General features: G+C 36.1%; 1 protein-coding gene across 2 annotated transcripts in view; it reads right to left on the reverse strand.

Annotated features, from left to right (window-relative positions):
- Positions 1-4,770: 4,770 nt before the first annotated feature.
- Positions 4,771-13,423, reverse strand: part of lmo4a (LIM domain only 4a) — a 12,928-nt gene continuing 4,275 nt past the window's right edge. For both annotated transcript variants that reach the window (XM_058057123.2, XM_058057124.2), the window contains exons 2-5: positions 12,854-13,100; positions 10,162-10,258; positions 7,841-7,999; positions 4,771-5,400 (exon numbers count right to left, since the gene is read on the reverse strand). In XM_058057123.2, the coding sequence (XP_057913106.2) occupies positions 5,392-5,400; positions 7,841-7,999; positions 10,162-10,258; positions 12,854-13,095 (507 nt within the window). In that variant the 5' untranslated portion in view covers positions 13,096-13,100 and the 3' untranslated portion in view covers positions 4,771-5,391. The remainder of the gene's footprint in view (positions 5,401-7,840; positions 8,000-10,161; positions 10,259-12,853; positions 13,101-13,423) is intronic.

Here is a 13,423-nt window from a genome sequence, read left to right on the forward strand (position 1 = left end):
TATGTATACACATATAACATAATATATATTATATTATATGTATAAAATAAAATCTAATATTATATTATATTACATTATAATATATTATAATATAATATATATTTATATATAAATTTATATATACACATATAATATAATATATATTATATTATATATATAGTATTTATATATAATACATATAAAGGAAAATAATATTTGTTTTTAATTTTATAATAATAATTTATATTATAATATTAAATATATATAATATTATATATGTATATATATTATATATTTTATATATATATATTATAACCCTGACCCTATTTATATATTATATGGTATATACTATAGTATATACTAAATAAATCTTTTTAATATTTCAACATTATGCTACTCAGACAACATAATATAATATTACGTCATTATTCTCATAAAATTCCAACATTTTACTTTAGATTCCAACTTTTTACTCTTTATATTTACACTTCATTCTTCTAAAATTCCTGATTTACCTTTTTGTTAGTTAAAATATACATCTCGAATGTGCGGTGGGCCGCACATGGCCCCCAGGCTGCATTTTGGACACCCGTAGTTTATGACACGCACACTTCCTGTCTCTCACTTAATATGTACCGTGTGGGAAAACACGCCTTTGTACCGAACCAAAGGTTCCGTTCCAAAAAGTTCCAAAAACACTCAGTTGTACTAATTCATTTACAGATTTAATGAGATGGATGGAGTCGTTATTAAAACGGAGGGGGGGGCAGGGGGGGGTGTTTCCAGCACAACGGGGCTTTTTAATTACAACTCCGCATCCCTATTTGCTGTTGTCTCGGGGAAGCAGGTAATTAAAATCCTCATTATTGTACTTTTAATTAGTTCCCCTCTCTTTTGGTTTTGTTGCGCCATATGGCGGCGATGTGTCGTCAAATCCACGTAATCAAGCTAATTAAGATGATCGCTTTCATTATTCCGAGTACTCTGATTGGGTGAAATATCGACCACGTATCATATTCATACAGTCATGTGATCCTGAGTCACATGACCGCATAACTGGCTCGTGTTTTCATACATAATTTTTTCAATTCCATACTTAATGTCTGGAAATGCAATAAATTCCAACATTGAATATGATTACTGATCGCAGATCTTTATGATTGGTGACGATCACTGCTTGCCTTTGATGTCAGTGCTTTTTCTTTGGCTTTATTCCACCTTTTGTAATGCTACTACACACGTTGATAACCATAGAACTGGAAGTCAAACCAATGGAAAACTGAGGAGGGGGGTAGGACAATGGGCTCTGCTAGTGGTCCTCAATAGTTGGCAAGCAGGCCACATCAGGTCCATCAAAGCTTTTCATTTGACCTGCCACTCAAACACATCAATGAAATACGGTCGTCCCTCAACACATCGTGCATCGAATTCCGTGATTTCATTCTACAACTAGAAAATTCCCACGGAAATTTTGATAGACTTGCCACCTGTGCTGTGAACCCCGGGCCCGGTGTGCCAACGGCTACCGTGCTAGCACCTAGCAAGAACGCCGAAGTACCGAAAAGGTACTTTTACCATAGTGTCCCCACATCATGCCATGTGTCTGTTTGCCTTTAGACATGAGTAATTTAGCTTAAATGCTAACATGCTAACAGTCATCATGCTAGCACCTAGCAAGACAGCCTCAAGTTTAGAAAGTGCCAAGGTTGTCCAACAACCTCCCTACATCATGCCATGTGTGTATTTGCCTTTAGACATGAGTAAATTAGCTTAAATGCTAACATGCTAATGGCTACCATGCTAGCACCTAGCAAGAGGGCCTCAAGGTTAGAAATTGCCAAGGTTGTCCTGTAACATCCCTACATCATGCCATGTGTGTATTTGCCTGTAGACATGAGTAAATTAGCTTAAATGCTAACATGCTAACGGTCATCATGCTAGCACCTAGCAAGAGAGTCTCAAATTTAGAAAGTGCCAAGGTTGTCCTATAACCTCCATGCATCATGCCATGTGTGTATTTGCCTTTAGACATGAGTAAATTAGCTTAAATGCTAACATGCTAACAGCTACCATGCTAGCACCTAGCAAGAGGGCCTCAAGTTTAGAAAGTGCCAAGGTTGTCCTATAACCTCCCTACATCATGCCATGTGTGTATTTGCCTTTAGACATGAGTAAATTAGCTAAAATGTGAGCATGCTAACAGTTGTAATGCTAGCACCTAGCAAGAGAACCTCAACTTTAGAAAGTGCCAAGGTTGTCCTGTAACATCCCTACATCATGCCATGTGTGTATTTGCCTGTAGACATGAGTAAATTAGCTTAAATGCTAACATGCTAACAGCTACCATGCTAGCACCTAGCAAGAGAGCCTCAAGTTTAGAAACTGCCAAGGTTGTCCTATAACCTCCCTGCATCATGCCATGTGTGTATTTGCCTTTAGACATGAGTAAATTAGCTTAAATGCTAACATGCTAACAGTCATCATGCTAGCACCTAGCAAGAGGGCCTCAAGTTTAGAAATTGCCAAGGTTGTCCTATAACCTCCCTACATTATGCCATGTGTGTATTTGCCTTTAGACATGAGTAAATTAGCTAAAATGCTAACATGCTAACGCCTACCATGCTAGCACCTAGCAAGAGAGCCTCAAGTTTAGAAACTGCCAAGGTTGTCCTATAACCTCCCTACATCATGCCATGTGTGTATTTGCCTTTAGACATGAGTAAATTAGCTTAAATGCTAACATGCTAATGGCTACCATGCTAGCACCTAGCTAGAGGGCCTCAAGTTTAGAAATTGCCAAGGTTGTCCTATAACATCCCTACATCATGCCATGTGTGTATTTGCCTGTAGACATGAGTAAATTAGCTTAAATGCTAACATGCTAACAGCTACCATGCTAGCAGCTAGCAAGAGGCCCTCAAGTTTAGAAACTGCCAAGGTTGTCCTATAACCTCCCTGCATCATGCCATGTGTGTATTTGCCTTTAGACATGAGTAAATTAGCTTAAATGCTAACATGCTAACAGTCATCATGCTAGCACCTAGCAAGAGAGCCTCAAGTTTAGAAAGTGCCAAGGTTGTCCTATAACCTCCCTGCATCATGCCATGTGTGTATTTGCCTTTAGACATGAGTAAATTAGCTTAAATGCTAACATGCTAACAGCTACCATGCTAGCAGCTAGCAAGAGGCCCTCAAGTTTAGAAACTGCCAAGGTTGTCCTATAACCTCCCTGCATCATGCCATGTGTGTATTTGCCTTTAGACATGAGTAAATTAGCTTAAATGCTAACATGCTAACAGTCATCATGCTAGCACCTAGTAAGAGAGCCTCAAGTTTAGAAAGTGCCAAGGTTGTCCTATAACCTCCCTACATCATGCCATGTGTGTATTTGCCTTTAGACATGAGTAAATTAGCTTAAATGCTAACATGCTAACAGTCATCATGCTAGCACCTAGCAAGAGAGCCTCAAGTTTAGAAAGTGCCAAGGTTGTCCTATAACCTCCCTGCATCATGCCATGTGTGTATTTGCCTTTAGACATGAGTAAATTAGCTTAAATGCTAACATGCTAACAGCTACCATGCTAGCACCTAGCAAGAGAGCCTCAAGTTTAGAAAGTGCCAAGGTTGTCCTATAACCTCCCTACATCATGCCATGTGTGTATTTGCCTGTAGACATGAGTAAATTAGCTTAAATGCTAACATGCTAACAGTCATCATGCTAGCACCTAGCAAGAGGGCCTCAAGTTTAGAAATTGCCAAGGTTGTCCTATAACCTCCCTACATATGCCATGTGTGTATTTGCCTGTAGACATGAGTAAATTAGCTGAAATGCTAACATGCTAATTGCGTGGATTTCGGTATCGGTCGTACGGTACGGTATGGTACGGTACGGTATGGTAGAACCTTGGTTAGCATCATTAATCCATTCCAAAAGGTTTCATAAAAGTATTTTCCAAAAGGTCTTGGGGATCATTAAGATTTTTTCCGGTCAAATTGAGACCAGTCTTAATGTTCTGTTTGTTCAGCAGTGGATTTGGTCTTGGATCTCTGCTATGCGGGCCGTTTTTGCCCAGTGTCTTTCTTTCTTACGGCGGAGTCAAGAACACTGACTTTAACTGAGGCAAGTGAGGCCTTTGGATGTTGTTGTGGGGTCTTTTGTGACCTCCTGGTTGAGTCTGTGACAGTCACATGCGGTCATTTTGGTTGGCCAGTCATTCCTGGGAAGTTTCAGTACTGTTCCTTGGTTTCACCATTTGTTGATAATGGCTCTCACTGTGGTTTGCTGGAGTCCCAAAGCTATATTATTTATTATTTATTATTTATTATTTATTATTTATATTTTTAATTAATAATTAATTCATCATTATTATTTATTTGTATTATTTATATTTATATTTATATTTATATTTATATTTATATTTATATTTATATTTATATTTATATTTATATTTATATTTATATTTATATTTATATTATTTATTATTATTATTATTTATTTATATTATTTATTATTATTATTATTTCTTTTTATATTTACAGTTATAGCATTGTGAGGAAAAATGTCATTTTAGCATACAGTTGAAATATTAATGAAAACATGCATTTTTATCATCATAATATTGTAGGAAAAAAAACAAAATTTTTATTTTAGGTTGGAGAAAACTTGTAATAGTAAAGAAATAAAGTTATAATATTACATAAAGAATTTTTTTTTTAATCACAAAACTGAGCTTTTCCTTGAAAGATACATGGATAGATATTATATATAGATATAGACTTTATTGAGGGAAATTCATATGTCAAAATGTCATAATAAACCTAAACACTTAAAAATAAAATAAACAAAACAAGGCAAGAGAGGAGAGAAAACAAAAATAAGAAAATAGAACAATAATAAATACCAAATAAGTATTAAATAACTGAATAAAATAAATAATGACTTCTGAAAAGCGTCTTAGCTTAGCTTAGCTTAGCTCTTACTAAACATCAAAGTGCATCCTTTCGTATTTCAGGACGTAGCCCTCGGTGGGAAATATTTGGACACGCCTATCACGCCGCATATTGGATACACGGACATTCCAGCTGCCAGCATCAGAACAAATGTTGTGTTTTTACAGTTGAAATGTTCTATTATGGATATAAGCGGTGGACTTGAATGGATGATGCAATTCCAAATACGGCTTGAATGGTTCCATAACAAACCACTTTGGTTTTTCTTCAAACCAACAAATGCTCCTCGCATTGCCACCATTTTGGAAACAGTTCATTTCCAATTCCAATGCAATCCCTGCAATGACGTGTTACGTTTTTTCTGTTTCCCGATGGCGGGCGGCCATGTTGTCCAAACGTCCTGAATGAAGCGATGAGCTCTCTCAGACGAGAAGGCACACATTTGTTTCTTCATCCTCTTCTTCAGCAAACCTGGAAATAAATGGACATGGAGATGCGGATTTATTTACTTGACATGATGAATCATATAGTTCATACTGTACCTATACTGTTAAATATATACTGGACCCTCAGTTAGCATCCGCCCAGGTTAGCATGTTTTCAGTTAACGTAGAATATTTACGCCGTAATTTTGCCTCAGTTTGTGTTCACTCTAATCATTAATGTTACTTTAATTGAAGATTTTACTGTTACTGTTATTTTCGTGGCGCACCTCAAGGTGGCGCAGGATGGCAATGTGTGGCGCACCCTGTTCCGGGGATAATTTGTTCCAGTACACTACTGTGCTCAACCAATTTGGCAACATGGTAGACTATGCAGCGCCGAGTTGGACGTGGCGGCGCACCAACGGGGAGGTGTCCGCATTTTCAGATTGGCACAGTGAACGTTTTATGACAAAACAGCATGCTAGCTGCAACCCGGTCTATTCTTGGGGCAGGCGAAGGGCACCCGGCGCAGTGCTAAATTGGCTGACAGGCGCACACACGTCATCAAAACCTCACCGTTTTTCAGAGTGGGGCACATTTAAATGCAACAAACAATCACAGCCACTACTGTTTAATGTAACCATTTGAACCATCTACCCATTTTCTGTACCGCTTATCCTCACGAGGATCGCGAGCATGCTGGAGCCTATCCCAGCTATAGAGTTTAAAAAAAATTTACTCTGTGCCACTAAAATTACACGATATTCCCCATAGTATTTGTTTATAATAGTACAAATTTTCTACGGCTTATCCTCACGAGGGTTGCAAGCATGCTGGAGCCTATCCCAGCTATAGAGTTAAAAAAAATTCAACTCTGTGCCACTACAATTACATTATATTCCCCATAGTATTTGTTTATAATAGTATATATAATACTGTAGATAATATTCATTCATTTTCTACCGCTTATCCTCACGAGGGTTGCTAGCATGCTGGAGCCTATCCCAGCTATAGAGTTTGAAAAAATGTTAACTCTGTGCCACTAAAATTACATTATATTCCCCCATAGTATTTGTTTATAATAGTATATATAATACTGTAGATAATATTCATTCATTTTCTACTGCTTATCCTCATGAGGGTTGCTAGCTGGAGCCTATCCCAGCTATAGAGTTAAAAAATTAAACTCTGTGCCACTAAAATTACATTATATTCCCCATAGTATTTGTTTATAATAGTATATATAATACTGTAGATAATATTCATTCATTTTCTACCGCTTATCCTCACGAGGATTGCATGTCCTCACTTCACTACATCCATAAACCTCCTCTTTGCTCTAAACCAGGGGTCTCAAACATGCGGCCCGTGGGCCAAATGTAGCCCGCAGGACACTAGTTTGAGGCCCCCGCCTTGATATGAAAGTTTAATGTTAGTGCGGCCCGCGCAAGTTTGATATGGATGCTGTATGGTATCATGTACCCAGAAAAAATTATTACGTTTGATTAATGTTCATGTTAAAGGTTAAATAACTGTTAATAGTTATCCTCCCTATCCGTGTGGAAGTGGTAAGTTTTTGGCTATCTAAGTTGAAAGGAAATAACTTGAAGGCTACCGTTTAGGTGGCTAGCTCTCTAGTTTGCAAGTTAGCATGCGTCTCAAGACCCTGCAGTTGCGCAATATGTTGTAAATAAAAAGAGTATAAATGTGACTATAGTCGTGTTTTGTCATGTCTACAGGGCTCTAATAATGCTTTGTTCATTTTAAGCTAAAAAAAAAAAAATTGTCTACCCACCAACTATATGTGGTTTCTTAAGTTTTTATTATTATTATTATATTTATTTATTACTGATTGATTGATTTTATTTATTTATTTTTTGGAAAACCTGAAGCCCACCCTTGCCCAGACTCCTAGCCCCCAGGTAAATTGGACATGTCCCAACCATCTCAGTCTGGCCTAAAGGACTTTATCTCCAAGGTCTCTAACATGTAATGTCCGTCTGATGTACTTGTTCCTGATCCTATCCATCCTGGTCACTCCCAATGAGAACCTCAGCATCCGTATCTCTGCTCCCTGTGTTTTCCTCAGTTCCACTGTCTCTAGGCCAAGCAACATGGTTGACACCAAGTACTTCACATTCTCCACCTTGTGTATCTCTTCCCCCTGTAACCTCACTCTTCCACTTGGTCATACAAATACAGTTTTATTTATCTTGGGTTGTATCCAAAACAGCTAGCTTCCTGTGTGTTGTTTGTCCCGTTATGACAAGTCAGATTCCATGTCAATGTGTGAAAATGGTGGCAGGTTGCAAGGGCAAATCCAGCAAAGAGTGAATATGGCGCATGTTCGGGAGCACCAAAGTATGACATTTTTTTTGGGTCATGATGCGCATGCGTATGCTAATTGCTAGTTTTCGTGCATGTGTAGTACCCCAAACAGGCGAGGACCAAATATGCGTGTGTGTTTGCTTTTGAATGCCATTTACCTTTTGGTCGGACATCAAACTGTTGGTCTGGAGTTGAGTCGAATGTCCACTGAGGAGCCCATCTCCTGGCCGATCGTGCTCACAGAAGATAGTTCCGTTGACGTAGTGAAAGCGATCACCGGGGACCAGGCGGTTCCGACACGTTGCACAGATAAAACACTAATGCATAAAAATACTTTTTAAGACATTTTTGCACATATTTATTAAACTCTACTACATTTATACTTACTACTTCTACACCACTATGTACATCTGTGCAATACTTTGTTTTTATACTCAGTATAGTTACTCCAGACTCCATTCACTGTGTAATATCCGATCAACCTCCATGTGCAATATTAAGACTCAAAATACAATATATTAAGTTCTATGTGAAGTACTTCTATAATGCCTCATTAACTCGCTAGCAAGATCTCATAGTGTATAGACCAGGGGTCTCAAACTCAATTTACTTGGGGGTCACTGGAGCTAGGATCTGGGTGAGACTAGGCCGCATCAGTTTTTCAAAAAAAAAAAACAAAAAAAACGCATTTATTAAAAACAATTTTTTTTTTTTAAACTTCGCTTTGGTTCCAATTTTCTACAATAAAAGCTCTGATAAAACATTCCACTGTTCTCAAATATCTTACTTTTTATTTTTCTTCACAAAATAAGATGAAAAATAAATAAACAAATCAAGAATAAAGAAAATCAATCAATCAAAAATAATAAATAAATATAATAATAATAATAATAATAATAAAAACTTAAGAAACCACATATAGTTAGTGGGTAGACAAATTATTTTTTTTTCAGATTAAAATGAACAAAGCATTATTAGAGCCCTGTAGACATGACAAAACACGACTATAGTCACATTTATACTCTTTTTATTTACAACATATTGCGCAACTGCAGGGTCTTGAGACACATGCTAACTTGCAAACTAGAGAGCTAGCGACCTAAACGGTAGCCTTCAAGTTATTTCCTTTCAACTTAAATAGCCAAAAACTTACCACTTCCACACAGATAGGGAGGATAACTATTAACAGTTATTTAACCTTTAACATGAACATTAATCAAACGTAATAATTTTTTCTGGGTACATGATACCATACAGCATCCATATCAAACTTGCGCGGGCCGCACTAGCATTAAACTTTCATATCAAGGCGGGGGCCTCAAACTAGTGTCCTGCGGGCCACATTTGGTGTTTGAGACCCCTGCTCTAAGACTGGTGATGATAGTATGTTGTAATGCGATGCCTCTTCCAAGCATCTTTTTCCTTTCAACTTAAATAGCCAAAAACTTACCACTTCCACACTGATAGGGAGGATAACTATTAACAGTTATTTAACCTTTAACATGAACATTAATCAAACGTAATAATTTTTTCTGGGTACATGATACCATACAGCATCCATATCAAACTTGCGCGGGCCGCACTAGCATTAAACTTTCATATCAAGGCGCGGGCCTCAAACTAGTGTCCTGCGGGTCACATTTGGCCCGCGGGCCGCGTGTTTGAGACCCCTGGTATAGACTGTATATAACTAAAATATACAATATACAACTGTTAATTTGTTAATATTTGTATTATTTGTATTATATCTTTTGTTAATATTGTGTTATATTGTGTATTTTGTACTGCTTAACTCAGCGGTGGGCAAACTACGGCCCGGGGGCCACATCCGGCCCGCCAAGTGTTTGAATACGGCCCGCCCAATATTTCCAAAGTATTTCATTTAAACTCAACATACAACCTGGCATCATGGCCTGAGCCAACCTTTTGATGGTTTTATCAATTTCGTTTTTTGACATGGTCTGTTGTTTACAAAGTGCTCCTGAAAAAAGGGACACAAGCACATAATAATAATAATTATTATTATTATTAGATTATTATAATCATTATATTATTATAATTATTATATTAATGCTAATTATTATATTAATTATATATAATATTATTGTTGTATTTGCATATTTTACATAATAATAATATAATAATTATTATTTTAATTTTATTGTAATTATTATAATATTTTAAAAATATTTAAATATAAATATAAAATAATAAACAATAAAAGCAGATTGCATGACAATTTTACAGATACAATAATACCAGGTGGACTGTTACGTGTAAAATATATAGTCTGCCCCCCCCCGTAAATTTTGTCATATCAATGCGGCCCACGAGTCAAAAAGTTTGCCCACCCCTGGCTTAACTGATTCTGTACTCTTGCTGCTGTGCAATGCAAATTTCCGCACGGAGGGACGAATAAAGGCATATCTTATCTTATCTTATCTTATTCTGAGATGTGCAGATGTATCATAACGCTCACCTTCAGGTGGTAGACGTTTCCTTGGACCCGCATCACCATTTCACTAGCAGGGATAGATTGTTCACATGCGCAGCACGCTCCACTGTGCCCAAACAGCCTGCAGGGATACAGTACACACATGACAACCACTGTACTGCAAACCCACAGCATAAAAAGAGGCCAAAATGTTGGACGCTTACAACACAACCCCACGGTCCCAACCCCATCAATAAGGCTAGAAATTCCACAAATTAACCCTGACAAGGCACACCTCAGAAGTGAAAACCATTTCAGGTTCTTAACTTCACCTCATGAAGCTCATGGAGAGAACACCAATGCAGTGCCATCAAAAAATATAAGATATAATACATATTTAGAGTTGTTTCACACTTTTTTTGTCAAGTACACAATTCCACGTGTTCATTCATGGTAATGGTAATGGTTTTATTTCATTTGAACATGCATCAGATTACAATTGAGTGCATCCCATAATCAGTTCCCAGTTCCACATGTCCAAAAGGAGTAGGAAGAAGCAAAGCTTATTAAATCCTACCCCTCCATCTGGTACTTTTACAATCAGTAACTGTTACATTTGTTCACTTCCTGCTTTCCATAATACAGTTTAATTTTTTTTATTAATTCTTATTTTTAATTTAATTTAATTTAATTTAATTTAATTTAATTTAATTTAATTTAATTTAATTTAATTTAATTTAATTTAATTTAATTTAATTTAATTTAATTTAATTTAATTTAATTTAATTTAAATATTTTTATTTTTTGTCCTGTACCAAAGTAGGAGGTGATATGAGCATCCAATGCCATAATGGGTACCATAGTAAGTGTCAATATAGTGATATATATAGCACATCATGACTGGTTCAAGACTCTTCATCCTTGTATTTAGCAAACATCAACTGCTTGTATTGTTTCTTGAATTGGCTCATCGTTGTGCATTGTTTGATTTCCTTACTCAATCCATTCCATAGTTTGATTCCACATACTGAAATGCTATGGCTAGCATAACGTAGTCCTAGCATAGAAGTGTTTCAAATGTACTTCTTCCCTGAGATCATATTTCTCCTCTCTTGTAGAGAAGTATTGGATGACATTTTTAGCTAATTGGTTATTTTTAGCCTTATGCATTATTTTAGCTGTTTGAAGATGAACTATATCAGCAAGTTGAAGTATTTGTGATTTTAGAAATAAGGAGTTAGTATGTTCTCTGTAGGCGGCATTATGAATTATCCTTACTGACCTTTTTTGCAGTACATTTAGCGAGTGAAGATCTATCTATCGATCTATCTATGTATCTCGAATCTAGTATCTATGTATCTCGTATATAGTATATATCTATCTATCTATCTATCAATGTATCTAGTATCTATCTATGTATCGAATATCTATCTATCTATCTATCTAGTATCTATCTATCTATCTAGTATCTATCTATCTATCTATCTATCTATCTATCTATCTATCTAGTATCTATCTATGTATCTCGTATCTAGTATCTATCTATCTATCTATCTAGTATCTATCTATCTATCTATCTAGTATCTATCTATCTAGTATCTATCTATCTATCTATGTATCTAGTATCTATCTATGTATCTCGTATCTAGTATCTATCTATCTATCTAGTATCTATCTATCTATCTATCTATCTATCTAGTATCTATCTATCTATCTATGTATCTAGTATCTATCTATCTATCTATGTATCTAGTATCTATCTATGTATCTTGTATCTCGTATCTAGTATCTATCTATCTATCTAGTATCTATCTATGTATCTCGTATCTATCTATCTATCTATCTATCTAGTAGCTATCTATCTATCTAGTATCTATCTATGTATCTCGTATCTAGTATCTATCTATCTATCTATCTATCTAGTATCTATCTATCTATCTAGTATCTATCTATCTAGTATCTATGTATCTAGTATCTATATATCTAGTATCTATATATCTAGTATCTATATATCTATTATCTATATATCTATTATCTATATATCTATTATCTATATATCTAGTATCTATATATCTAGTATCTATATATCTAGTAGAGGGGTGGGCAAACTACGGCCCGGGGACACATCCGGCCCACCAAGTGTTTGAATACGGCCCGCCCAATCTTTCCAAAGTATTTCATTTAAACTCAACATACAACCTGGCATCATGGCCTGAGCCAACCTTTTGATGGTTTTATCAATTTCCTTTTTTGACATGGTCTGTTGTTTACAAAGTGCTCCTGAAAAAAGGGACACAAGCACATAATAGATTAGATTATTATAATAATTATTAGAACTATTATGATTATTATAATTATTATACTAATGCTAATTATTATATTAATTATATATAATATTGTTGTTATATTTGTATATTTTACATAATAATAATATAATAATTATTATTTTAATTTTATTGTAATTATTATAATATTTTATTATTTTAAAAATATTTAAATATAAATATAAAATAATAAATAATAATAGCAGTTTGCATGACAATTTTACAGATACAATAATACCAGGTGGACATATCAATGCGGCCCGCGAGTCAAAAAGTTTGCCCACCCCTGATCTAGTATCTACTATATATCTAGTATCTATCTATCTATCTATCATATAATACAGAGTGTCAAATAATATCCTATAACAATAATAATAATAATGATACTAGAAGTGTTTCGGAGAGGCGCTGACCTGATGTAGTCGTTCTTGCAGAGGATCATGCCACCTTTGCTGTAGCAGGTGCTGCTGTATTGGCCCAGCTGGGCGTGGCAGCAGGAGCACTTGAGGCAGCGCGTGTGCCAGTACCTCTCCATGGAGAAGAGGAGGAAACGCTCCACGATTCGACCTCCACATCCTGCGCACGACCTTCCCGCTGTGGACCCTCCGCTGCCCATCACGGCCACTGTGGGCGCCTCCACCCTGCTGTTCACCATCACAACTAAAGCGAGACAGGAGGGGAGACAAGATGGTATTACTTTTATGGATTTTATCTCTGCATTAAGAGTTTTGCCGTATTTTTAAAACAAATAAAAGTGCAATAATGATGTCCCTTATAGTCGGACTGCCAAGAGACGAGTCTCCTTCCTGTACGACTTCATGCACGGCATGATCCTCTGCAAGAACGACTACATCAGGTCAGCGCCTCTCCAAAACACTTCTAGTATCATTATTATTATTATTATAGGATATTATTTGATAGATAGATAGATAGATAGATAGATAGATAGATAGATAGATAGATACGAGATAGATAGATAGATA

This window comes from Doryrhamphus excisus, linkage group LG19 (genome assembly GCF_037039965.1).
Source record: "Doryrhamphus excisus strain RoL-2023G ecotype Guam linkage group LG19, RoL_Dexc_Guam_v1.1, whole genome shotgun sequence".
NCBI lineage: Eukaryota > Metazoa > Chordata > Actinopteri > Syngnathiformes > Syngnathidae > Doryrhamphus > Doryrhamphus excisus.